This window comes from Numenius arquata, chromosome 7 (assembly GCF_964106895.1).
Source record: "Numenius arquata chromosome 7, bNumArq3.hap1.1, whole genome shotgun sequence".
Lineage (NCBI taxonomy): Eukaryota > Metazoa > Chordata > Aves > Charadriiformes > Scolopacidae > Numenius > Numenius arquata.
In genome coordinates this window covers 41658460-41685356 of record NC_133582.1, presented here as the reverse complement: position 1 = coordinate 41685356, position 26897 = coordinate 41658460, and the positions used below count along the sequence as shown (strand labels likewise).

Below are 26897 nucleotides of genomic sequence, written 5' to 3'. Positions count from 1 at the left end.
ACAGAAAATAAAAAGCCAAGCAAAACACAATTACATAAAACAACTCCAATTCTATATGGACCAGACAAAGGGGCTGTCAGACGCAGCGTAAACCCAGCGAAAAGCTGGAGAAGAACTGGTAGATCTTTTGTCATTTTCCCTTCACAGAGTTAGCACCATTCTAAACATCTAAGTTTTGGCACTTCACAGAAGGGAAGAAGGATTTGTCTCTAAATGTCTGTTCAAAAAAACCCCACAAAAAACTATTGAAAAGAAGTAAAGAGTACTACTTATCTGTATGGCAACTGTAAATTAGAGTGGCAGAATTTTGAAGGCCCTGTCACTTTCCCCAGTATATAAATTAAACATACATATACTAACTTATTGCTGTGCAAAAAGGAGATGATTTAAGGCAAAACTTGAAGATTCAAAGTTGCTTCAATTTTATTTTATTCAAAAAAATATTATCTTCTGGTTATTTGGGTGATTTTTGAAAAGTAAAATATGAAAAAAATATTGTATAAAATTATTTAGGAAGAACAGGGACTACGTAAAGACTAACCTTACAGATTCATTTGAGGACTCAGTTGACTGTCCATTAAAAAAACCTTAATAGCATTTTACAGGTACACACAGGAAATAATAACATGTACAGATAGATTTTTCCAACGAATGTGCCTACAGATTCAGCTGGGTAACCATGGCAACTAAATGTTTTAGCTTAAACATCTTAAATGCACAGACAACAATTTGAATAATAATGCCATCAGTTAAGGCATTATACTTTTATCAAAGAAATCTGTCAAAAGAAAAATGACAATTAAAATGTTCTTTAAAAATCCATAAAAGCTGCTAGACCATTTCATATGTACTTCATAGTTTAAAAAATGGGTCATGATTACTTTATTACTTAACATAACTAAAATGCTTTCTGCTAAGCGTTTAAAGCACGGTCAATATTTTTGCCCTTTGAAAAAATTCATTGCCAATGGTAAATTGCCAAGTGAGCAAACACTGCTTTGTTTGTTTGCATTTTTTTCTTTCAAGACAATAAAGAAATCAAAGCAAATCCAAAGAAGATGATTCCTCTGGACACAACAGAAATCTAAAGAATAGCGTGTGTAGGAACGAAACACTGACTCCTGTAACACACGATGATTTCGCAGCCCATTACTGATTTCGTAACTCCTTGTTGCTATTTGACTAGGAATTTAATCATTGCAGATGAAGATTAGCCTTACTAGTATTTATTTTTATTAAGGTTGTGAGATGCAGGAGAAAACATATAATGATAAATGCGTGAAAGAGAGGAACACGTATGACTAGAAAGATCATCAATATACAGTATGAATAGGTTGAATAGTTACAAAAAAATAATTTGTGGATGCTCCAAGTAGAAAATAAGTTCTATGCATACATATTCAGCCTTTATTGCTAGCTGGTAATTTGCACAAATAATTAAGGGATAGCAGATTCACTAAATGTATTTTAAATGGAACCTTCTCTATGAAACATGGTTATGAAATAAAGACTTAGATTTTCCTCTAAGGAAAGGAAAACTCCTTTCCACATAGGAAAGGAGTTACTTACCGGAAATAAAGCTATTTTTCAACATGCTTTCTCACTATGTCAACTAAAAGAAAACTCAGGGATAACTTCTGGAAGGAACAGGGAAGAGATCTGCAGACAGCCTTGTTGCAGAAAAAGAGCAAGTAAGGTAGAGCTTTCTGACATTTGGTCCTGAATTTCTGTAAACTTTTCAGAAGAATTAATAGTCACCATGGAAGGTGCAAGCAAAAGGTAACCGGAATCAAATGGCTTTCCCCATGAGACACCAAAACCAGATTAAGGCCTCACTGGAGAAAGATGAGAGGGAGAAGTGAAACACACTTAAAGAATACTAAACCTCTACGTCTAGAAGTAGCCAAAGTGGGGAAAAACAAACCTTCCCTAAAAGGTACAAGGATTAAATTATTATCAGATAACCTCTTGGTGCCCCCCGCTTTTTAATTTCAAAATAAAAAGTAGTGAAACTTCAGTAGGTAACAGAAATCTAGCCATAAAACTCACTGAAAGCCTGATTGATTTAGCTCTCTACCTTTTCCCAAATGTAATAAGAACATCTCGCACAAAGAAGAAATAAATTTTTTCTGTGCCCATGAACTTGTCCAACCTGTGAGATACAGGAAATAGAGGGCCAGGTGAGTTCTGATACAAATTCTGTCAGTACGGCTCAAAGACATGAAAGTGACTCTACACTGACAGAAAACACAAGTCTTCAGATCAGAATGATTTTGACCACGCTCATCTGGCACCCTCTTGCCTTAACCTTCTGGACAACTTCAAAAGAAGCAGAACTGTACAAAAGATGTTCAACAGGCAATTGACTCAGAAGTGGGGAATAAAGACCTCAGGGCCAGACAAGTTCTGGAAGGGCGAACTTCTATTTCTATTGGGATTTTAATACAAAAAAACTTTGACCATGGATTTGAAATCCCCAGTCCCATTAATCTTTATAATGTCCTCTCAGATTTCCCATTTACAGGAATCTGGCATATGGAGTACCGTAAGTAACCTTCATCTAAGCCCAGCTTGAATAAAAATGCTGTCCACTACTGTAGCATTCAGGTGGCTGAAAACAGCTGCGGAGAAGGCACTATATACATATTCATGGTGAGCCCCAAACAACTGAAGAAAAAGGGAAGTAAGTTCCATAAAGAACTCGGTATTATTTTACAGAGGTATTTTCACTGGCAAACAGTCAGGTAAGGATAAAAAAACCTAATTGTTGTACTCATGTATCATTAGAAGCACGAATATCTGATGTCTCTGAACAGCAAAGACTTTCAAGAAAAGGAAGTTATACTGGTAGTGGTTCTGGTCCATGATGTAAGACAGGAAAACGTGGAAATGATTTTTTTCAAGATCAAGATACATGAAACAATCTCCCTGCTGAAGTGAAGAGTAGAGGGGGAGAATGAACTCCCTCGACCTACTGGCCACACTCTTCCCTATGCAGCCCAGGATTCCATTGGCCCTCTTAGTGACAAGGGCACATTGCTGGCTCATGGATAATTTACCATCTACCAGGACCCCAAGATCCTTCTCCTCAGAACTGCTTTCCAGCAGATCCACCCCTAACCTATATTGGTGCCTGGGGTTCTTCCTCCCCAGGTGCAGGACCCTACACTTGCCCTTGTTGAGCCTCATTAGGTTCTTCTCTGCCCAGCTTTCCAGCCTGTCCGGGTCATGCTGGATGGCAGCACAGCCCCCTGGAGTGTCAGCCAGCCCTCCCAGTTTGGTATCATCAGCGAACTTGCTAAGCATACACTTTGTCCCTCTCCGTTCAAAGATGAAATGCTCTGTAAATTAACATCTCTCAATAAAGCCCGCTCTCCTGGCAAGGGCTTTTGAAAAGAGGTGTGGAAGAAGGCTTGAGGAATAGGCTAGGAAGAGGGATTGCTGTAACCATGGTGTTCAACACTATGCTATTTAGAATGATATGGATTCAGATCAACTGTCAACAGCTTGAATCCAAAGAAAAAGTATACAAAAGAAACAGATTTAGAAGGAAGCACCCATGTCTCTTACCAGTCCTTGAAAAGTACTGGTATGACTACTGTAAGGAATGAAGAAATGAGTGTGAATTCGAGTTTTGAGGATAATTAGTCAAGATATTCAGAAAGAGGAGCCAAAGTTGTAGCATTTAAGATCTGCAACTCGACTTCTGTCAAAATGCTCTTGTGAAGCTTCCTGGTTATGTCAGTGTGGGCAGAGGGTCTCTAAAAGACTGAAGTACCTGTCCAGTGTTAGCTCAGGACAGCCTCCCTCCAATGGAGAATCTTCAATCGCAGCTTGCAGTTCATGGGCCATTCGGAGCTCTATGCCCAAAACAGTCATCTTCAGAAAGTAAGACAAGACGTTATCTAGCTTCTTGCAACTTGAAAGAAAAGGGAATTTATTTATCTTAATCTTCCAAAGCATGAAATCCATTTGTATCAGATATTGGACTTAGAATGGCAGAACCTGGTAATCTGCTATTCTTATTTGAAGGTCTGGAAAAAAAAAAAAGCAATTTTTTCCCCATCTACAACCAAACGTTTAAAGCCCTTGCCAAAAGAAGTACAGTGAGACTGTTCAAAATGTGCCAGAACCACAGCAACAAAAATGGGAGTCAGTGGGGGATGAGTGAAAAGGAAAATCCAAACCACCTGCTGATACTTGGTAGCATCTGTCACTGTACAAGAAGTGGGAGCACAAGAAGGCAATGCTTGCCAAAGCACTTGAGCTGGGAGCAATATGGCATCATTCATCGACCTGGTTGTGTCAGCTAGCATAGACCATACAGAATATCAATCATGCGTGGAATAAAATTTTGGGAAACCTTTACAGAGATCTGTAGAATACTCAGAAGTCCTCTTTAGTAACGCTTAAAGGTTTTGTAGAGGTTGATATAAACGTTCACCCCCAAATGAAAAGTAGAAGCAGCTCTCATTTATGATGCCACTAAGATGTTCAGGAACAAGGGGTTGTTTGCATTTTTGCTGTTCGTGTAGGTAGGGGATATGGCAGTCTCCTGAGGCATCTTTGGGGGAAACATGAGGGGGTACCACGGAGGCACAAGTTCCTCCTTGTCATCAGCTGAGCCTGCTTCCTGGAGAATGATACGTGGGAGATGTGATCATCCCAAGAGGAGATGCATTTCCTGTAATGACATTTCTTAGGTCAGAGACTAAAGACAAAAGATAAATCCTCCTCCCTAGAGGAGGGTGAATATCGAGCAAGAGGTAATAATCCTGTAAGCAAAGGGTGTTTTCAAGGTTACTGAAAAGCTTCTCAGTCTTGTCCTTTAGTCTTTATGAGTAAAAATTTAAGGCTGATTCACCCCTCTTAAGAGGGAGATAAGTAAATAGTGATTTGGTGCAAGCACGGATACAGCCCAGAAATAACATTGATTACTTCCTACAACCTCTCTAAAGACAATAGACAAAAGATGTATCAGTAAAGGCAGAAACTCCAGTGAAGCTCCGGCCTCAGACTGAGGGGAAAAGTGAGTCAGGGCAGACCCTGAAATATCACAAAGGTCATCATGAAATCTGATGACAACAGCACCAAGAAAAAGCTCAGAATGTTGTGATCATTTAGTGATTGTGCAGACATGCCCCATTTTTCCTTCACTCTCCTTACTGCCAGAACAGGCAGCACAATCAGAAAACATGCAACTGAAGCACCCTCTCCGTGTATGCGGAATCAAAGCATCAGGCAGCACATCTAAGGCTTTTCTCTTGATTATGAATGGACCTAGAGCAAGACCTGGATTTCTTCTCCCTGGATGATGGTGGAAATTTTGTCTCTTGAGCCTGAGGCTCAGGAGAAGAGTAAAAAATTAATTTTTAATATTTTCTTGGGAATAACTTCCTCAATCTGTACTTGAAGTCTCAAGAATGGAATAAATACTTCACCCAGACAAAACAGGAAGTCGACACTTTCATCTCAGAGAGCATAAAGCCAAAACTTTTGTTGAAGAATTCCTAGGTGTGGAAGCAACGCTGTCCCATCACAATCAAAATTTAAGCTCCTAACAGAAAAGGATGTTTAAATATTTGAAAATATTTTTTAAATTACAGATAATCAAACGGAGTAGAGTAGGAAGTATAACAAAGTCCAGATGATCTTCAATAAAGAGCAGTTAATCATAAAGAACTGTGGTTCAGACACACGTGGAAGTGAACACTAGGTGACAGGCTGTACTCCACTGCTTGTAAGTACTTCATGCCCATAAGTCCAACAGGTTGACTACGTGAACAAGTTTCTAGTTCAAAAGCCCGCACAGCTGTACATTCAAAATATGCAGAAAAGCACTTGATGGTAAATATGGGATGACAATGCGTGAATGCAGAATTCATTCATTCACCTCTAATTTCTGCTTTTTGATTTCTTCAAAGCTTAATCTCACACGACTTCGAATTCTTAAAGATGTGAACAGAAAGACTTCAGGGATAATAATTTTTATATACACACATGCACAGGGATAGATCACATATATTATTATATAATTATATATTACACAAACATACATATATAGAAGACTACATTCAGCTTGGTGAGTATTTCTGGTTGAAAAGTCACTTCTTTTAAGTGCTACCATAATTTCCAAAAACTGTATTCTCATACCTTCGCATAAGCAGTAGTTTTGATAAACCACTGTTTGAGGTATTTCTGTTCCACTTTTGCTCCTGAACGCCATGAGCAACCATTGTCATCCACCTGTTCATTAGCTAGAACAGTCTGATCCACTGGATCCCAGTTAACCAAGGCCTAAAAAAAAGATGCAAGAAGAAAAAAGTATTTCTAGCAGCTATTTCAAAACCAGAATCTTACTTTTCAGATACCAAGAGAATTATCTACAAACATTTCTTAGGCCTCTTAGTTTCTTACATTTTTAGAACATTCATTTGAATCAGTGACATGGACCCAACTGAAGATATTTTGAATACTCATCTTCTCAGAACTCAAAACCCCCAAGAATGCAGTTGGCAGCATTTGCCTTGATTGATCAAGGTAGCTGGACAGGCTGACACTTGAATATTAAATAGCTAAGTTCCAATTCACTATACTGCAAATTACGTAGTCTGATGCTTAAAAGCTGTACACCACTAATCCAAAAGCGCTGAGGGAGACTGAAAGGGGTGAATAACCAAGGATCTCCAACCTGAGAGGACAGAATCCCAAAGAAGTATTATAGCGGTCAACTATATTTCAAGTGAAAGAGTTGATATTTTCTGCATATAACTTCTGTCAACTGTGTGAATTATTTTTGGAATCATCTTTCCTTATCAATACAAATACATTAAAGCAAATTTAAAGCAAAATAAATGTTGGTGTTCAACTTAACAAACCTTGTTTCGTGAGGGCTAACTGACATACCAGACATATCATACTGGGGAGGAAGGGAAAATCCAACTCGCCCCCCACAGTCACTTTACATTTTATCTATCACTGATCACCTTCTGAAATGCCCCAGTTTCCAAACAACTGATACTGCTTCCTTTTAAATACGCTACATATTCTTAGAAATAGTAAATATCACAACCATTTTACACATCTTATAGTGAGGACAGCAGAAAGACAGATGCATGGATCCTCTCCCTTAGGATGGAAGGAACCTTGCTGGTTTTGTTATCTATGTGTGGTATATGTGTGTGTCCGCGTGCGTGTGCACGCAAAGCCTGGTTACCTACATCGATTTATACAAAGTTTATTATAATTAAATGAATGAAAGCCATTCTTTGATAAAAACAAACTCACTTTCAAATGAAGCTTGTGTGAATTCAGTATGTCACTGGCATTTAAACATTTTACAGTTTGCCTACCTTTTATCTGTTACCTACCAATAACAACGCACTGTTTTTTATAAAAGGCTTCTGAATATTCATTGGGAAATTAAAAGCAATCATTATATTCCACTATTACAGATCTATTTTTCTAGACTTTCAGAACATACAAATTCTTCAGTAATGACACAAAACATTATGAAGTTGGCTCTAAAGTAATGGTCTTTTAATTTGTAAGTTCTGAAGAAAATCCCGCACTACTACAAAGTTAAAATAACAGCTAAAGAGAGATAAATCAGGTAACATTAACAAGTAATAAAATGCCAGTTGCATAAAGCAGTATCAACATATGCTTGTCTTAAATTGGCTATAACTCAAAGTTGAGAAAAAATACTGTTTCTGTTTTGATGATATTGGATTGAATTTAGGATTAAAATTTTAGAAGGTAGCTGTTCTATATGAGTATAATTATTTAGTATAACATTCTTGTGATTTATAACCAGAAGATTTGTCTAAACAAATCATGCAAAACAAAGCAAATACACATTTGAGAAATCCATTACTAAACGGTCTTGTCTGTGAATTTTTAGAGTTGCATTTTGTTCCTTCTCATAGCCTTCTGACTAATACCCAGAACCTGGATATTAAATTAAATCCTTAGTTCCTACTTGTACCTCACACAGGCAACTTCTTGACACTGACAGCCTCTGAAAATAGGGCCCCAGGAAGCCACTAAATGTCATCTCCACAAAACGGGAACAGTGCAAAAGTGTATAGAAACCACAAATTATGTAGAATTCCTCACTACACCAAAGTAGACCGTATGCTTTCAAGATAGGATTCATCTCATCTAACTTCAGGTATCGGTAGCATAAGTCTTTATCTCCAGGTTTGGTGCCTATGGTTCCACTACAGTCTACAGATACCTAATCAAAATAATCAACAGAGTCTAGGTAGAAATTAACCTCAACCTAAATAAGACAGCCACATCTGGCCAGGTCAATAACCTCTACAGTACATGGACTAGATCAGTACTGCAGGAAGGAGAGAGAGGATTTTGCTTCGCTGACTAAGGATGCCCTCTATGGATACTGCATCACCCAGACAGACATTGTTAATTCTCATTAAATCCAGCTCCTGGACATACCGAGTCTGTGTCTCCCTGCCAGTGTAATTTCTGGCCAGGCACACATAGCCCTGGAACAGAACGTTAACTAGACTAACACTTCATATATTATTTTTATCACCACAGTAAAGCTATGAATTATGTCCTTCTACGCAAAATGAGATTGTAAGACAGGAGACACGAAACTGTGCAAAAGTACTGCCTAACATATATTGCAGGTAGGCTGAAAACAAGGGATAAATATATGCTTTAAGTATATGTTACTGCTTGAACGGACCCAGGGTAATGGGCTATCTCTGCCATCTGTTTCCTGCCAAAAAGCAACTGGTTTATATCCACCAGAGATTACATCCCCTGCAGGTTGACAGATGCTGATTTAAGTCCTCAAACTGATCCTTGACTCTTAAGAGGGAAGCAGATCCAATCACTGGTACCCAAACACCTCCAGGATCCCGCAGTACTGGGAGCCTGCATGCAAAATTTGCTTTGTATATCATCGCTGCTTCTAACAAAGCAGCAAGCCTTGTGCTTTTCAGATTCACCTGGGATCACTTGCCAAGCAAACAAATCTACAGATAAAAATAGCTTTGTTACGGTGAAGCTAGGGATTTTTTTTTTTATTACAAACACAGAAAATAATTACAGAAAAAAAAAAAGGAAGAAACACCTCCTCCCACCCAGCATGTTAGGACATATCAAATATTGAATCTTTTTGCTGTTTGTCATTTAAAAACTCTGAGTACATCTTGCCAATGGAAATAGAAGTAGCTCAGCAACACCCTGCCAATCGAAACGCTACCTTTCACCATCAACCTCTTACTCTGGGTTCAGAGAATAGTGAGTACATCACTAATGATATTCTATGGGGTTTCCTGGTTTCTATAGAATACAAATGAAACGTCAAAGCATATTTAAGAAATCTTAGTTTCTATTTTAAGTTAGAAACATTCACTAAATTGCAGCTTTATTTAGGTGTAGCTCTTCAGGTACTGTGGAACTGCTTTGCCTTGGCTATACAGAGAGTTCTTTGGAAGGCTCTTTTAACATCTTTGTTTCACCTCTTGCTTAAGATGTTAACTGAACTCTTTCCTTTTCACATAGCCCAATTTAAAAAATATTATAAGGTCATATTTTCCTAATTTACTCTAACAGAAAAACAGCTGTGATAGTCTTATAGCATCTCATATTTCTGTAATATTTTAGAGATCACAAATAGGGTCCAGGAATTGGGACGTTTAGGCACATAATCTCCAACTATCCAATCCAATCCTATCAGTTCTGAGACAGCATCACAGTAATGTTATACAGTTAAATAATCTTGCTGCTGAAGAGACTCCTCATGATCACCTTATCTTACATGAGAGGGAAGTTAAGACCTAGAAAATTCTATATTAAAGCCATGAAAATAAACTAATAGTAGCTATATTCTGATCCTGCACTTCAATGTAAATCACTGACAATACACATTTCTGATTTGACTTGCTACAACACCCACTCCTGTAAGTTACATATGAAATTTACCTATGTAAAACATTCAGTTATATATAAAATACATTATATTTTGCATTGATTTAAAATCAACAGAGCACAATAAATAGTTAAACACTTAATGAATGCGAACGGATGATCCAGAAATGTGCCACTGATGTAATGAGTGACTTGAGTTAGCACACTTGCAAATTATTAAAGGTGAAAGGGTGTACCTACCTCTTTTTGATACACTATCCCAGCTTCAAAAAGTTTAAGAAAGAGATATTGTGTCCACTTGTAATACTCTGGTAAGCAAGTAGTTACCTCCTGCAGAAATGAAATAAAATAAAAATTCCTGAAGCTATACTTAGCATTTTCTAACGGTGTTTTAATTTAAACAATTAACTCCGGAATGTATAATATATGCCACAGAGAAAACATAAATGCAGTTTCGGGTAATGTTTATAATGAATGATATTCACCTGTACACAAAACCCTTTGTGTGGGTTTGATGTGCAAAGACAAGTTTCCCTGTTACCATGGATTCCAAGAACTCTGTAAAATCAATGCTGATAGATACAAGAACAGAAGATGAATGGAAATGACCACAGCTCCCTAAATAGGAAAAAGGCAAAACTAGAAGAAAGTAGAACTCTATCGGAGAAGTCATCTTTGCCACATTGTCTTTTCCTCTGTTGCTCAGCAATGAAAAGCTGGAACAGAGAGTGTCGGCTGTTGGGAGGCAGCTGGGAGCTGGCTGCAGGGAAGCGAGCAGGCTGATGGAGCCTACAGCCGCAGCAGTCGGCACAGGAGGAGAACAGCAGCACAGCACTGAGGAACCCAGGCCGTTGACAGATAGAGCGTGCGGGGCAGCCAGGAAGGAGTATGGGGTAAGACTCTAAACTTCAAGATGAAAGACTTGCAATGGTTATCGCGCAATCAAAGGTCAAATAAGAAACCATTTTAAAAGGCGAGCCAGCTCAAGGTAGGGGAATGCTCTGGGTTAACGTTTGGAGAAAAAGCTAAGAGTCACGAAAGATGTCACAAACGAGGGGGATTGCTAAGAGGGAAATAAAGAGATAAAAATAAAAGACAACATAAGAAGAAGGAATGGGAGTTAAGAGAACAGCAGGTAACAACACAATGGATAGCTTTTTTAAACTTGCAAACATTTTATAAGTTTTTTGTGAACTCTAATAATTAAAAACCAACTTACCACCTGCTTACAAAGATCTGTATTTTAAATGTTTGTTCTTAAAAAAACAAACTGCATTTCAAATAAACATCTCAATATGTAAAAATGACTACAGGATTACATGGTTATAGACTCCCAATTTTCTCTACACAAACACAGTGTTTTACAGGCACAATGGATACACATACACTTTCACCCACATAAAGTTTGGCCAAAGTGAAAACAACTGTGTAACTCAGTATTTAAGCTCTAATTATATCATAAATATGTAACAATAAACCAATCACATTTCCCTCCTCAACAGCTTTCCTGTTTAACTTGTACTTGTTTAAAGAAGAAACGTTTCTGCAAACTTTCTGTTTGACCGCATTTGTACTTACTGAAGGGGAAGATGACTCCTAAGCTGAACTTCAAATCAACAAGAACGTCTCTTGATTTTAGGGTTCCAGGGCTGACAGCAAGCCACTGATAAAATTTATTCCATTTGCAAATAGTTATCAACTACCTGAAATAGCTCCAAATGTGAAATGTCTTTCACCCAGGCTTTCCTATCATCTAAGCTTCCCACTACACACAGCATCAGCAATATCATCTGCTACTCGAATGACATCTGAAACACTTTAGCATAAAAATTTTATTCTTTTTCTACAACTTTATATTCCAGTGCTAAAATGTTGCTTTGAACAAGTAAAATGACCTTTGAATAGATATGTCTCAAAAGTACGTGTAAGAGGCTTTCAAGACCAGAAAGAGACATTTAATGGCAAGTTTTCAGCACAGCATGCAAAGACTTAGTCATGAAAAACAGTTGCTTGATTAAATCCCTATGCTCTGCACTGAAAAAAAACACTTGATAGAAGTCTGATTTCCATCTCTCCAACTAAACACTATTCGTTTAATAATTTCTATTTTTTTTCCCTGCTTCTCCACACAGTGGAATTCTTCTGCCAGTGTGATGCCACCACAGGCATCAAAGCTTAATCACTGTAGCATCAGAGACACAAACGAAGAGACACAATCCCTTTTGGTACAATATAAAATTATCCGAGTAACAGGCAAACAGGTAAGAAAACTGAAGTGAGTTCTCAAATAAAAATAGTAAAATGGACTGAGGTTTGTCCTTTTGGTCCTGAATGGCAGGACCGAAACAAAAAGAGATGACGTTTCTCAGTCTGAACGGGCACATTTAGGACCCGGTACAAGCTAACTCCTGGGAACAGATTCTCATGTCCATGCTCTCTCACAAGTTGTAAGGTGACATTTTTCAGAAAGAAATGCAGCAGACTGTTATCACTGAGGAAATCTGTTGTGTGGTCACTGGGCTGCAAAAAGATGACTCAAGCTCCTCATTTAACTTTATAACCATGAAAGTTTGAAACCACATTGGAAGTTAACAAAGAAAGAAAAATTACATCACTATCAAGTGAAATGAGCTGCTGATGACAAGCCAGCAACCTCTTGTCAATCTCAAAATGTTTTGGTTTTTTTCCTACCATTTAGCACATTAAGATTTACAGTGAAAAATAATTTTCCATGTACACCAGTTAACTGTTCTTGATTAAATAATGTCTGGTAAAAAGTTTCCATTAGGCTGCTATCATGCTTAAATTAAGGTGAATGTTAACATTCCTATTTATACTTTATGAGCATGGCAAAGATTTGCAGTGCATTAACAGAACTGACTTAACTCAGAAACACAGAAAAGGGTTGATAAAAGGGTTTGCAAAATAGCACGATGGGGCCCTTCCACCCTGCCAAAAAAATGTAACTTGCTGCTTCTCATTTGTGAGCTGAGCACTAGCATAACAGCATACATACAGAACCCCATATCATAAAGCAGTTCAGAGAATACATATATGTAAACAGGATATTAGCATATCTTCTCCAAAGTTAAAATAAACACAAAAATCAGAACCCCCTTTTTACAAAGGTGAAATATATATACAAGAAAAACTAATTTTCAAATGTCTTGTTTTGTAATTCATCAGTTGTTCTAAATCTGTTCCATTCTTACAACTTTGTAATATGTAGCTCTGAACCTAAAACTGGTTTGGTCTGTCTGTTTTTTTTTAAGAAGGCTACATCTTCAAGCTACTTTCATGGCTTTTTTTTAAGTAACATTTGCAGGCTGCATAGAAGTGTTTATTTGTTGTAAGATCCACCAAATTTTAAGAATAACATATAACTAGACTGGAGAGAAGTAATTTCCTAGTTTATTACTAATTTTATTTCTAGCACAGTCTTACGCTATCCTGAAGACACCCATGTTGTATGTGGTACTTATTAAAAAGGTGATAAGGAGAAAAAGTCTGAACAGATTTTTTTTAATATCTATTTGGGAAGATTAAACAGTCTTTAATCTATTATTTGCCTATTTTGATATTAAAGGGCATGTACCACCTCATCTGGAAGTACAATTATTTGACTTTCAGGTGTTTAGAGCTAAACCAAACTACATTTCTAAATTCATTTCAATATTTGTATTTCAAAGTCCCTTAAGTTTCATGCTTTCTAAGCTACAAATACAAACGTCACGCAGTGCCTACATTTTAGAGCATGAATATCTTTCCTGCAAAAACGTAGCCTTGTATCAATGGTTTCCTTTTTTATTTCATTACAAGTAGGGTGACTGATTATCACTGGTATGTGGGTAAAAAGAAAATTTAATAGGTAATCCTTTAGCTACTGCTACAGTCTTAGGCATGCTCAGGCAGTGCACGAGAACGACAACTTCAAAACTAAACAGAAAAAACCCCACACAAAGAAAATCTACCAAAGGTTTCATCTTTTTTAACGTAGAAAGCAGAAGGGGAACATTACTCTTATGCAAAAAATTATGTCACTTGGCATACAGGAATTGTTTAGACTAAAAAATACTGGCAGTAGGAGCTACCTTCTAGAAGAAAGTTACAGCTTGATAATACAGTGGTGAACTGATGGCTTACTGGGAACGTGCATTCAGCCTGACAGCACTCCTCAGCAGAAAGAAAAAATGTTACACACTCTCCATTTCTTGTGGCTGATTATATGAATCTTTGAAAATGATACTGCCTAATTCCCCTGAAAATCGTGTTTAAAAGAAGTGGCAGGCAGTTTGCTATGCCATCTGGGACAATATTTTGGAGAAATCTGATCACCAGGAATGCCCAAATTACTGTTATCTTAAAAACAAAACATAACCACAATGTTTTTTATTTTCCAGGTGTTTTTAATGTCTTTCAGAGACATTTCTTTCATTCTCAAACTGCAGCTTTTAACCTTGGCTCTGACAAACATAAATGTTCAGAATAGAAATGTTCTCTCTCTTCTTTATTATTTTAAAAAAATCTCTCCCCAGAATCACACCATTTTCAAAGTGATTTAAAAATATTACCTCTTTCACTTGAGGCACTTAAAATATATACATATTTCGAGGAAAACATAACAGATCACTCAGTATTCAAAACTATGCTAAAGCAAAGTAATAAAGATCTATTTTATGCATTTAATTACATTTTTAGTTTGCTTAACTTTTCTGTTTAGGAGAGTAATTTTCAAGTGTCTTTGTAATCTAGCTTTCTGAAGTAATCTAATTAGCCTTCAATAATGCCTTATTTGTGGCGCCTTAGTGGTTAAGTAATTTCATTGACTGCTACAACATAAAAATACTTTTGCGTTTTGATTTGTAAGACAGACAGAGCAATGAAAAAAACACAGATAAATAAAAGGAAACTTCTAGCATCCCAGGTGCACTGGGATTTGTTCATCATAATTTTACCAAGCAATAAAACTACAATTAGCCTTCATATTCCCGGACAGGACTTTCTTGAACACCAGACATGACTTTATAAGTAGTCAGCTCCTTCAGCACAGCTACATGCACTAGGTATTCAAAATGTATTTTTTATTATTTTCCCACTTTTCTTTTCCCTTAACATTTGTAAAATGGTAAAATTTACTGAAGTTTTCTTCACATCATCTAGGCATATACTCTAAGCTGGCCACAGAGGACAGTTAACATAAAAGGTTTGCACTTTAAAAAGGCAATTCACTGCACAGTAAAACGGGGGTCTAAGGTAAGGGAATGGGTTCTCTCTAGCATGTATTTCCTACGTACTATGCTCTAGCACAATGAAGGAGCATAGTTAAGCAACACCAATGCAACTAAATGAAAAAGAATCTCTTGTTTTGTACAGTAGTCTTGGTTAATTAAACTAACCCATACAAAAAGCGTTTTTCTTGTATTTTTCATAGGAGTCACTAATGCTAGTAGGTTTGTTTGCATTGTTACAGTATTTTGTAAGCTACTGATTTAGTGCCATTCAAGTACAGAATAATAAGAAAAAAAACCCTTACCTCACTTTTAAGATAAGTACCTGTGCAGCGAAGTGCACTACTGGGCCAAGATGCTTGAGTTAGCCCAGAAGCAGGGCAGACAAGGCAGTAAGATGCTCTGCCCAGGCTAATTAGCCTTGCAGAGAAGCACGCTTTATCAGCCTGGAAAATACACTCTGCCACAGCTTAGCTGTTCCGCTTCCAAAGGTAGTTCCTTCACGGCTAGCTCAAATAGCCATGCATTTGGAGATCATGTAATACAGATATATTTCAGGCATCATACATTTTTTGCAATGAATAAACATCTATTTCTAATGGTTACCACTCAGGTCACTCTTACTCCAGTTAATAAGGCAGGCTTTCTAGGTACAAGAAAACTTAACTAATAAGCTAAGGAGTGAAAACTTTAAAGTTCATTGTGTTTCAAGGAATACTTTTTAGCTGTTTTAAAAAAATCTTACCTTTCAAAACCACAAACTACATGCCCTTAGAGCATTCTAAATTATTTTAATTACACAACTGTTCAAATTAACTTAGTAGAGCACCACAGCCCTTTCCACAAGAATTCACAGACTTCTGAAAGTTCATTAACCAAAACATGGTTTACTAGAAAAGTGAAGGTAAGCCTCAAAGAACAGGCACAGAGATCAGAAATTGCTTTCCCCTGTATACTTATACTTCCTGCCATGGTTTTCAGTACTGCCAGTTCTCCATCTCTTCTTCAGAATGGAAGGGTTAAACAAAAGTCCATATACAGAAGTGAATTTTCTCAATTTTCTTGAAAGTTACTCTGCAACATTCAACTCTGGTGTGTTCCATAATACAGCCTACACATACGACTTCACTCTTCTGAAGTATTGCTGTATTACACATACAGAAAATCTCAGAGATACTAACAATCTTAAATATAAGAAAATAATTGTCAAGAATGTGTGCAGTAAACCTTCCACAACAAACCTTTTCTTTTCAGAGCAACCTTTTCACTATCAGGAAAATGAAAATCTTACTAAAAAGGCTTATACTGAAAATCTTGCCATATATATATGACACGATGAAATATGGTTTTTAGATGTACGACATACAAATAAACAACTTCACCTTCATGATCAAAGAAAAGAGATGGCAGATCTCAGACTGCCAGAAAACTAATCTTTTTCCTTTTCAGATCTACAATGCTGCTATAAAAATCCAAGATTAGCATCTCCATCACTCTATTCAGAATCATATTAAGGTGATAAGCAATGGTTATTGCTGAGAATATAAAGGTAGTGACTGACATCGATTCACTGGTAAATGCAATAACCTTACAATTGCTTCAAAAATTATTTTTTTTTTATCTTGAAAATGACATTAGCTTATGTCTGATCATGTTGGTAAAGTTTTTAAGGTGAACATTTGATTCTCAAGCATTAGCGTTTTAAATACAATTTCTATTTTCCAAAACTGTCATGATATGAACACCTACGAAAATGCAGACTTACTCAGATTTAGAATAACATAACTAAAGCATCATTTCAAGTTACTAGCTCTAAACCCTTAAGCATATTATAAAAACATACACATTGAAAAAATTCATTCCTTAGAACATACATACTTTAACGCAAAGGCATGATACTTCAAAAATATCTATTTAGACTACTGCCTAACTTCTAACACAGAAAATTCCTACTTTTAAAGAGATGAAAAAGCAGAGAGAAAAATCAAAATGCAAAACTGAAATTACTTTAAAGAAAAGATTCTCCTAAACCTTGAGATTAGCAGGTGATATCAGTATGTCAAAAGTAAGAGAAGTTTGATAAGAAGCCTGAAAGAACCTCCATTTCCCACTTTTTTCAAGTGTAATTTTACAGTCTAACAACTTAAACTGGTTGCTTTCAAAGACTTCTATATTGCCATAAAAAAAATAGTGAAATCCCATGTTCTTCAATGTTCCATCATACAATAAAGTAGCATTGCTTAAAAAAGAAAATCTTACCCTTTCCCATGTAAAAGACAGACCTAGTGCATCAAACTGTTCCCTCATGTGTTGAATATTACTGCAAAATAAAAAATGAAAAAATTTATTAACTTAAAAATACTTCTATCATGAGATCGTATGTAAAATCAGGTGCTTATAAAGTTCTGAGAAATCAAAAGCACTAGTTAACCTCTAAACACTAGTATCTCATGAACAGTGAAACTCGTGGAACTATCAGAATACTCATCTTAAGTAATAATTTTAAAAGTCCCTAGTGTATTCTGGTTCAATTTCAATGGCTGTGTGCACAAGACAATGATTTTTCTTCTCTTGATTTGAGCATAACTGGAAAGCAAATATGGTGCTGCAGTTTGATGGAAACGTTCCTGAAGCATCACTTTGTGTTATTTTTAATCATCCTTACTGCAGTTGAGCCAAAGAACTCTCTGAAATCTTCATGATGCTGTACAACATGTTTTTGCAAACAGCTTAATTCTGCTTTACTTTGGCAATGCCATCCTGGATGTATTGTGCTTTGGCTCTGGTGATTGTGTGCTATAAGATGAGTTGAATCAGCTTACCCATTCAACCGTAGACATGTCCTACAAAAAGTTTTCAGAAAAACCCCACCAGTTTTCTTGCTTCCCTCTGATCAACAGGCTGAACAAACCAATACTGTGGTTGCAAAAACATCTGAGCCAGCTCAGAAGAGGTGGTGGGAACATATATCCAGGGAGCTGACAAGGAACCCCTAAACTTCTGGTGGCAGCACAGTCATAGATAAGTTTATCAGTTTTAAGTTAAGTCAACAGTGAAATGGCAGGGCTAGACCTTGGATGGATTATTTTAAAACTGTAAAACAAGATACATCAGAATATACAGTGAAGTTTTAGATTGAAAATGCACTAAATACAGTCTACCAAAATACCTACAATTATACTATATTAACTAGTGACCTGGTACGAATTCATTCACATACTTTAAAATTGCTTAGAATTTCTTACAGACTTTTAACTTTCTGCTAAAATGCATTATGTCAGATAAAGTATCATCTATCCTCCCACAGTGACTAATTTGACAGTCATGAAACCAAGCGTTTAACTCTGATCCAGAACAAACTTGCCCTGCTGAACAACTGAGTGATGCAAGTATCCAGCACTAACAGTTGCAGAGCCCCAGTGACACCAGAAAAGGTCTGCCAATAAGGTCCTATCAGTACGGGTATACCAGCAAATCCTCTTATGGACTCACAGCTTCCACTGGGACAAACTATACTTTTAGCAGTACTGCTTATAGTAAAGTCCCACTCAAAATGAGCTGCACCAATAAAAAAAAAAATCAAATTTGAGTGTATTTTCGCAAAGTTTCTGCCACTAACTAACATTTACTAACAAACATTTCCGTGTGTTTTGTATAAGTAACTCTATCTTCAATTTGTTTTACAGTTTTTTTCCTGACTTTGAGAATATAAGAAGTACTAGCCAATTGGAGCTCACTTTAAATCACCTTTTCAGAAAATTATGATGCTCTGAAACATGGTTGTTCACTCCTGAATGAAGCCCACTGAAATGCTTACAGTGCGCTCCTTTTTTACATGGGTGACTGGCTCTGCTCCAGGGATGACTAAAACACATCAGGTTGCTATCACACCATCACAGCTTCACATGCAGTTCAGTCATCCCTGCTGCAGGCGTGAGAAACACTCAGGACAGGGACAGTGGAGAAAACAGAGGACAGAAATGACTTCAGTGGACAGAATTTAAAGTCTCCCTTTGATGAACTAACTCCGTTCCTTAGCATAATAAAAAAAAATAGTATGCAATTAATTTTCCTATTTGGATGTTATTATAATCAGTCCCAATAATGATGGGCTAACTTGTCTTAGTTTGTTGTTATAATATTGTTATCTAACTCTAAAAACTAGACAATCACTCTTTCCAGTTCTAAGGAAATTTTCAAAGAAAAATTTTCAAAGCAAATTTTTCTTCCAGTATAAAACATCTTGCACTTGTAACTACCAGCTGAACTGCTTCAAGTGTATGGAACAGTATGTACCTATTAACAAGAGAAAAAAACCCAACAGAATAGCACAGAAAGTAGCAGAAGAGATTCAGCTCAGGCTGTGCCACACTTTTTGGTACGACCCTGACAAACTGCTTAGAGGAGACAGGCCAAGCTGAAACGGCACTTTGCTATTGCAGTCTCTCTGCCCCACATGCTCACTGCTTTTCTGTTGAGCCAGTTCAACTCAGTCAGCTGGCAGAATGGCTTTCTGCTGAGTTAGCAAGCTGAGTCAGTTCAACAAGGTGTCCTACGAGTGCCAAAGCCAGTACAATTGGTGAGGATGGACCACGTAGTAGAGAGAAGGGGAAAACACTAACCCTTCTAAGTCAGTAAGTACTTAATGTCAGCCTTGTTGTCTCAAAACGACAACCTTCACTTTGTGCCTCAGTTGTCATGTAGGTAAGGATCACAGTAACGCCCTATGTGGTGAAAGTCCCATCAACATAATCGAGTTAAAAACGAGGCACTCAGATGTAACAGGTACGTAGATTTGTTTTACAGCTGAGTTTCAGTAGGCTTATTGAAGGAAGACAGAAATCATCCATTTACTGACCATACTACAATATAACTGATATCCCGCAACACACTGCACAGTGATGTTTCAGACTCTCAGAAGAACAAAACCAGGTTTTTGTGTCTGGATGGCAACCGGTTTTCACAAATATTCTCATCTAAACCATACATGAAGGAAATTTTAAAAAATGAGCATAAATAACTCATAATTTGTGTGTAGTGAACTCATGCATTATTCTTAAGTGAAATCAGTTGCCATCATATTAATCTGGAAAAGTATCAAGTATTGTAACATGGGACCAGAAACATGAAAAAAACTTAAAAGAAACAGCATTATCAAAGGAGGAAATGGATCAAGGTCCAAAAAGATACTACAGCTAGATTACTGCACCCAGAGCACAACAAACAGCTTCACTTAAGAAGAGTGGTTTCCGAGTAATTTATAGAAATCAATGTTTACTTATATAATTTTCTACTAATTTTAAAGAATATTTGGGGAACATAACATCCAATTCTGTGGTCTAAAGCCCAAAATTTTCACAGAAATCAGAAGCAATAATGACTGCTTATCATTATTTCCAAGACCCAGTCTCAAATGAAAAAACTATCTTCTTCCTCTTTTGCATGGTACTGAACACCGCTATTAAATTAAACCACGTAGCTCATAATTTTCAACTGTGTATTCTGTACTAAGATTTAACTCACCATAATGAAATTCTGATTTATTTCTTACTCACTGATTTGGGTGTTTGGGAAATGTCACTCTTTCAATATTCTACCTTTTTACAAGTTAAAAGTAATTGAGATGAAAACCGTGAAAATCATCCTGATACATTTGTCTTTCGAAACTGAATCATCTGCACAGTCCCATAAAACACTGGCAAATAACCCTGGTTCTTTTCTGTACTGTCTTTCTTCTATTTCTACACTCATTTTGCTCTGTGTTATTGGTTTATGGAGGCCACAGTACAGGTATTCACAGTGGAAATGTCATATTACTTAAATTCATTAAAAACTACCTTTGTGTCCAGCTTGCAGGGTGAAGCCCATGTTCAACTGCAGCGTTTTCTGCTGGTAAACCAAATGCATCCCATCCCATTGGATTTATCACCTGTCAGCAAAAAGGAAAAACAGAGTCTTAAATAACTGGCTGGAATGGCATCAACAACACACACAGGCCTCTAAATAATAATTGGTGCTTTGATCCAAATAATGAATGGTGTTTTGCATTTCAGCATTTGCTTTGTCTGAAGTGAACCTCTTCAAAACACGCCCACTATGGCTAGGTCTGTTTTAAAAGATGAATATTGTATATTTGCTCTCTACAATGCAACGTTAGAGGGAGCTTAAAGTATTATGCAATAAATCTTCATGACTATTTCAATACCAGGTTAGCAATGACAAAAATCAATCCTTTGTAGATTTGTGTGGTAGCCAAAGTTAGCGGTTGATGCTACTGCTAAACAGAATCAAATACTCATCCTAAAGAAGGAGAATAAGCAAGAAAGCAAAACTAATTCAACCAACAATTTTAGAACTGTAGCTGATGTGTAGCCTACTATTTTTTTTTCCTTTTGTTGAAGAAAAGAAGAAAAATACCCTATGATAACCTTAAATCCAACAGATAAAATTAAGAGGATGGGGGAGGAAAGTTTTAGTCAAATTTTACTAAAAAGTCTGCAGAGTGAAAAATTGTATTTCAAGACTTCAAATAAAGGTGGAAAAAAATGTCTACTACAAAAAATGATAGACAATTTTTGAAGTATATATATACCTTTCCTTTAAACATGCGAATTATTTAGAAAAATAATCTAGCAACACAGTAAGTATCCAAAAACTTGTTTAATAACTACGGAAAGAACAACCACTACTTAAGAAGCTGTCATTAAACACAATTACAGATTGGGTACCTGATAAACCAATCCTATTTCTTACAAATATGCTATAAATTCAATAATTATGATTAAAGTTACACAAGTTTAACAACAGCAAAACATGACTGAGTAACATTTTAAAGGTTGTAAGAATGAAAAGAATAAATATTTTTACCCCTTGAAACATGTACTTATATAAAGAATTTGTTCTTCAGTGGCATGTAAGCAAACAAGCAGTAAGAAAGCAAGCCCAGCAACACTAATCTCATAAGCTACCTCCGTGTGAAAAAGCTGTTTGTTTCCAAAGCTTAAGAGCTACTTTTGTCACTGGTTTAAATTATTTTTATTCTTCTTTGCCACAATCTTTCAATGCTCTGACTTCATTCTGGATTCTTTCATAAAAAATTTTATGGAACTGTTTATAAAGGTGCCTTAGGCACCATCTCAGTGTAAAAGCAACAGAATTTCACAGATGTGATTCCTCAGTGCTCTCGATTTCAATATTGAGCTAAAACTAAACCTGCTGTATATCATTACTCTGCTGGTGCAGCAACAGAACCAAAGGTAATAAACTGTGATCAACTCTGATTCAAGCCAGTACAGTAAGGGTCCATGCACAGCACATCTTTGATGTATAAATCTAACAGAAACAGGAATGCTATTCTGTGTTACAGATTTCCCCCATTATCAAACAGATTATTATTCCACCTATCACAGCGTCAGAAAATATAGAATTCCGACTTCCTAACTCCCCACTTCCACACACTATAAGCGTAACATAGAAAATCTTGTTTGGAGCCCAAACCACTTGCCAACACCCCATTGAAGCCCAGCTCTCCCAACCCTTCTCCTCTCCCTCCCCCTGCCAGAAATCAAAAACATTGGTATAAAAGAGAAAAAAAAAAAGGGGGGGGGGGGGGGTGTGTAAAAAAAAAGGTAAACTTTACAAAAACTCCAAATCTCAACAGATTTTTTTTTAAGGACACAATAAATATTAGTTTCTGCAGCTGAGCTCTTTTTGACCGTTACTGCCGATCACCTGGCTCTGGACAGAAATCATCACATGAACCTTTTTTTTTTGTCCATGTAGAATACGTATTTTCTCTCACTTAAACACTGTTTCTTTAGACAAATGCCCTACATTTGCATCCCTACAAACACCTTCTTTTACTATAAACTGATGCACATAAAGTGAGATTAAAAAAACTACTCCTGATTAATTTTTGTAAAATTTGGCTTCTGAAGATATCTTGGCTATATAGATAAGCAGCCAAAAGCAAGGCACAATCTCATTTCTCATGCTCAAGAGCAAAAGTATGTGGGAAGAACAGCTTCACTACTGGCTACAAGCTCCCCAAAAGGGCTGACTGATGCTCCCAGACAGCTAATGTGCAGACATTTTATCACTGTACCATCAGCGCTAGCAGGAGTTATCTGCTCACGCAGATCTTCCCAATTCTAGCATGTATATTAAAAATATCATACAGTGTATTCACTTATCACATTCAAAAGACAGTTCAATTTAACAACCAATAGCATTCCTCCAGTTAAAGGGCTGAAGAAATAAGCTAATTCAAGTTTCAATCAGAAACCTGAATTTAAAGAGACATTAAAAATATCCTCAAATTAATCTCCAGGATAGATCTATTTATGTAGTTGCTATAGAGATGAATGTAACACGCACAGTGGTTTAGAAAATGATTTCAAGTTTATTGTCTCTTTTACTTCTCTACCGTGAATGGATTTGAAAGGTTTGTGAAATGCATTTGTCTAAACAATAGGTCAGCTTCTTCTGGCTGGAATGTATGTTACGTACCTACAGTTAAAATGCCACAGTCTCCAGGCAGCTCTTGGCGTTACACCTTAACTCTGCTTAGCCAACATAAAACACAAGGCTGAGATTAACTATCTAGTTCTGAAAAACATCAAAAATCTCAACAGACATGGAAGGGGAGAAGAAAACATATTACTAACATGTCAGAAGCTGGCATGAAGGCTAAAGGAACAGTTTGACTGTTCAAAACAAAGAAAAAATAGGAAGAAAGCAATTTTGAAGAGCAAAGGGTATTCCTTGCAGCTCCTTGATGGATTCGTCATAGGCCCTAGCTGGTAGAAAACATGGCTGCTCCCTCCAGCATTACAGACGAGCAGAAGAAAAGAAGTCATCCACTTTCTTGAATGCTGACTTGATTGCTTCCGACAGCAGCCTCTAAACCTTATGCAACCGAGGGATCAACTCTGCTCACTTAGAGTGACCGTTCCTCCAAGCATCGCTTCTCAGTACAGACAGTATTTTCTCTAAGCCGCAGGGACAAAGAAAACCAAATAATGAACATATCTTGCAAGAGAGGAGGCCTGCGTAAGTCTGAGGATGCCTACACCTGGTAAAAGAAAGCAGGCTATAGTTTCACAGTCATTTTATGACAGCAGAAGCCAGTACTATCTCCAAAGGCAGCTTCTGGTCTTCATGGTGAAGTAGACAGGTAAAATCTCCCTGGTTAAAACTACTTGGTTGGTCTTGAACACAGAGGGGTTAAGACCCTCAGAAGTTCACATGATCTGGTAAGGTCAGCTATGGAAGACTGGCATTTTCAACAACTCAACATACTATGTTTTGCACAAGACCATGAAGTTGCAAGGAAGTGATTTATTAGTGTGTGAGGAACAAAGTGTTTGGTAACTACCGCACTAAGCGTTCTTTTCAGGAGAAGATTATTAAAAAGGAAAACAATTGCATCTTGAAACATTTTAGATCCCAAAGACTCCGACTTCATATTAGTTCGCAGCATCGCTGTAAGAATCATTTCACAGCATGGTCAAAAATCTGTTGTTAACGATAGCTAGAGCTCTTAATGAGACTGTGGGACGAGGCAGAGGAAGACACAGTAAGTCCATTAATTCATTTCTGAGATCTCAGCTCTTCCTCTCAGAGGATTTTCATCTATTCACTGCCGTAACAATCAGCGCATCACACTGACATTAGTAGGCGAGATCAGTAAGTACTATATAACACAAAGCTGACAATGATCTCATAACACTCAGTTCTCTGCCTCCACCAACATAACTAGGACAGACGACTCAGTGAAGCTTCCTTAATGTTTGTAGGAAAACAAAGAATTTGTTTGCTCTCCTGATGGGCTCGATATGTCTCAAGACTATGACCAGGAAGTTGATGTATCTTTCTTACATCTGGACCGATGCATTCTAAATTTTAAGAAAGACAGCAGAATCGGTGTCAAAAATGCCTGTAAATAAACATTATTTAGTTCAGAGAATGTGCGGTAAGAGAGCCAAAAATGAAAACGAAGAGGTTTGCTGACAGATTTAGTGATCTGAATCAATACAGCAAAGTCTACATTCCTGTCTCTAGTTATAGCCCCATGACACATGCAGCATGAACTAACCAAAAAAGGCTAACAAAATAGGTGATTTGTGGTCACGAGTTCCAGCTGCCAGAAAACACCCCTCGCTCCAGCAGCAACTTTCTGTCATCCTCCTTGCACTTAGTCTCACCAATGTGCAACCACACACAAGTGAGACAGTAAGGACACGCAGTTGGAGAGGGCTCCTTCCACTGGCTGCCTACAATTAGGCTGAACGTGTCGGAAACCTGATTTGTACTTTGACAGATTACAGATACAACACCTTTTAAATATAAGATCTCCACCTGAATGCAGCCTAGATTGTCTTTTAAGTGTACAAGGTAATAAACACCATTACGCAACAGCTAAAAATTACCACCACCAAACAAAAAAAACCCAAAGCAGACAAGGCACACCTGGAAATAGATTAAAATAATGAATTTTTGACTAGCAGGTACATTCCAGCAAGGACTATTTCAATGATTCTCTGCAACAGAATGCTGCATACTTGCATTCTGATAAGGCACTTTCAAATTAAAAAATAATCAACCCACACAGATTTCTATCAAAACATAACTCTGCTTTAAAATCCTCTCATTTATTTCTTGTTCTCACAAGATATAAAATACAAAAAATTATTCTACATCCACACACTACTACAAACATTTAGAAAACAAAGGTGTCACACCTCCTTCATCTCACACATTCTTGTATAACATAATTGAATTTAAAATAATATCTCGTTTTCTCTCTCTTTAAAATGAAACAGACTGAGCTAATTAACACTTAGCTCACTGCTACTGGAAAAGTAGATTTTTATAAGATTCAATTCACGTAGGGGATACTTGTAATACTTTCCACTTGGTTTATACCACAGAAAATAACCTGGCAGAAGGACACAACAGGCTCACACACACAAAAAAAGGTGGAGAATAGCAGCTAATGATGGTCAGAAAATGGAACTGCATTGAAATAATTCAACCTACTGATAACTTCATTACAAAGTTTTAATTAAAACTTGCCTGCCTTTCTTAATACCATCCACTTCCGCAATTTCAAGAGTATTAAGATTCACTGATGAAAGGAAAAACAATTAATGAAAATACATCCAATTTAAAAAAAGATGTTCTGGATAAAATGAAAGTGTTCTTTAAGTCATTTTGCGATATTGTGGAAATACCACTGACAATATTCCTATCCCACCTATCAGGAGCAGTTTAAGAAACCTGATTCTAGCATAGAGGGATTTCATCCTGAATTGTCCAATGATCATTCTCATTTCTGCACAACTTGCATAGGACAGCCTCGCTGTCCTGAAGTATCAATTACAATTCAAAATTTTATTAAAAAGATAGCACAGGAACCATTGAACTGAATCACTCTCTATTTACTGATTGCTAAGGGAATTATTCTCAGTCCTCTGAGAGGCACATATTATCCACCTTGGAATTCATCAAAGACATGATAATGATAGCATGATAAAGCAACGGTAAATACTTTTTCCCCAAGCAGCAGCAGACTGGAAATCTGCCATGGTGAAAATCACCGTGAATATCTCTATAATTTGTACACAGCACTCTCAAATAATGAATAGAAAATCTCTTAACTTCTTACAAAACTCATACATTTGAATTCGCAACATGCATGTAAATTTACAGAGAAAACACAACCAGAAACTTCACAGTTTAGTTCTGAAGTGGTTTACTAAT

The 26897-nt window shown here is 36.9% G+C and overlaps 1 protein-coding gene across 1 annotated transcript in view; it reads right to left on the bottom strand.

The window, feature by feature from the left end:
• LARS2 (leucyl-tRNA synthetase 2, mitochondrial) overlaps positions 1 to 26897 on the bottom strand; it is an 83888-nt gene that overhangs the window by 48284 nt on the left and 8707 nt on the right. Inside the window, exons 4-7 of the mRNA XM_074150472.1 lie at positions 20972 to 21063; positions 17394 to 17454; positions 10147 to 10236; positions 6154 to 6297 (exon numbers count right to left, since the gene is read on the bottom strand). Of these exons, the coding sequence (XP_074006573.1) occupies positions 6154 to 6297; positions 10147 to 10236; positions 17394 to 17454; positions 20972 to 21063 (387 nt within the window). The remainder of the gene's footprint in view (positions 1 to 6153; positions 6298 to 10146; positions 10237 to 17393; positions 17455 to 20971; positions 21064 to 26897) is intronic.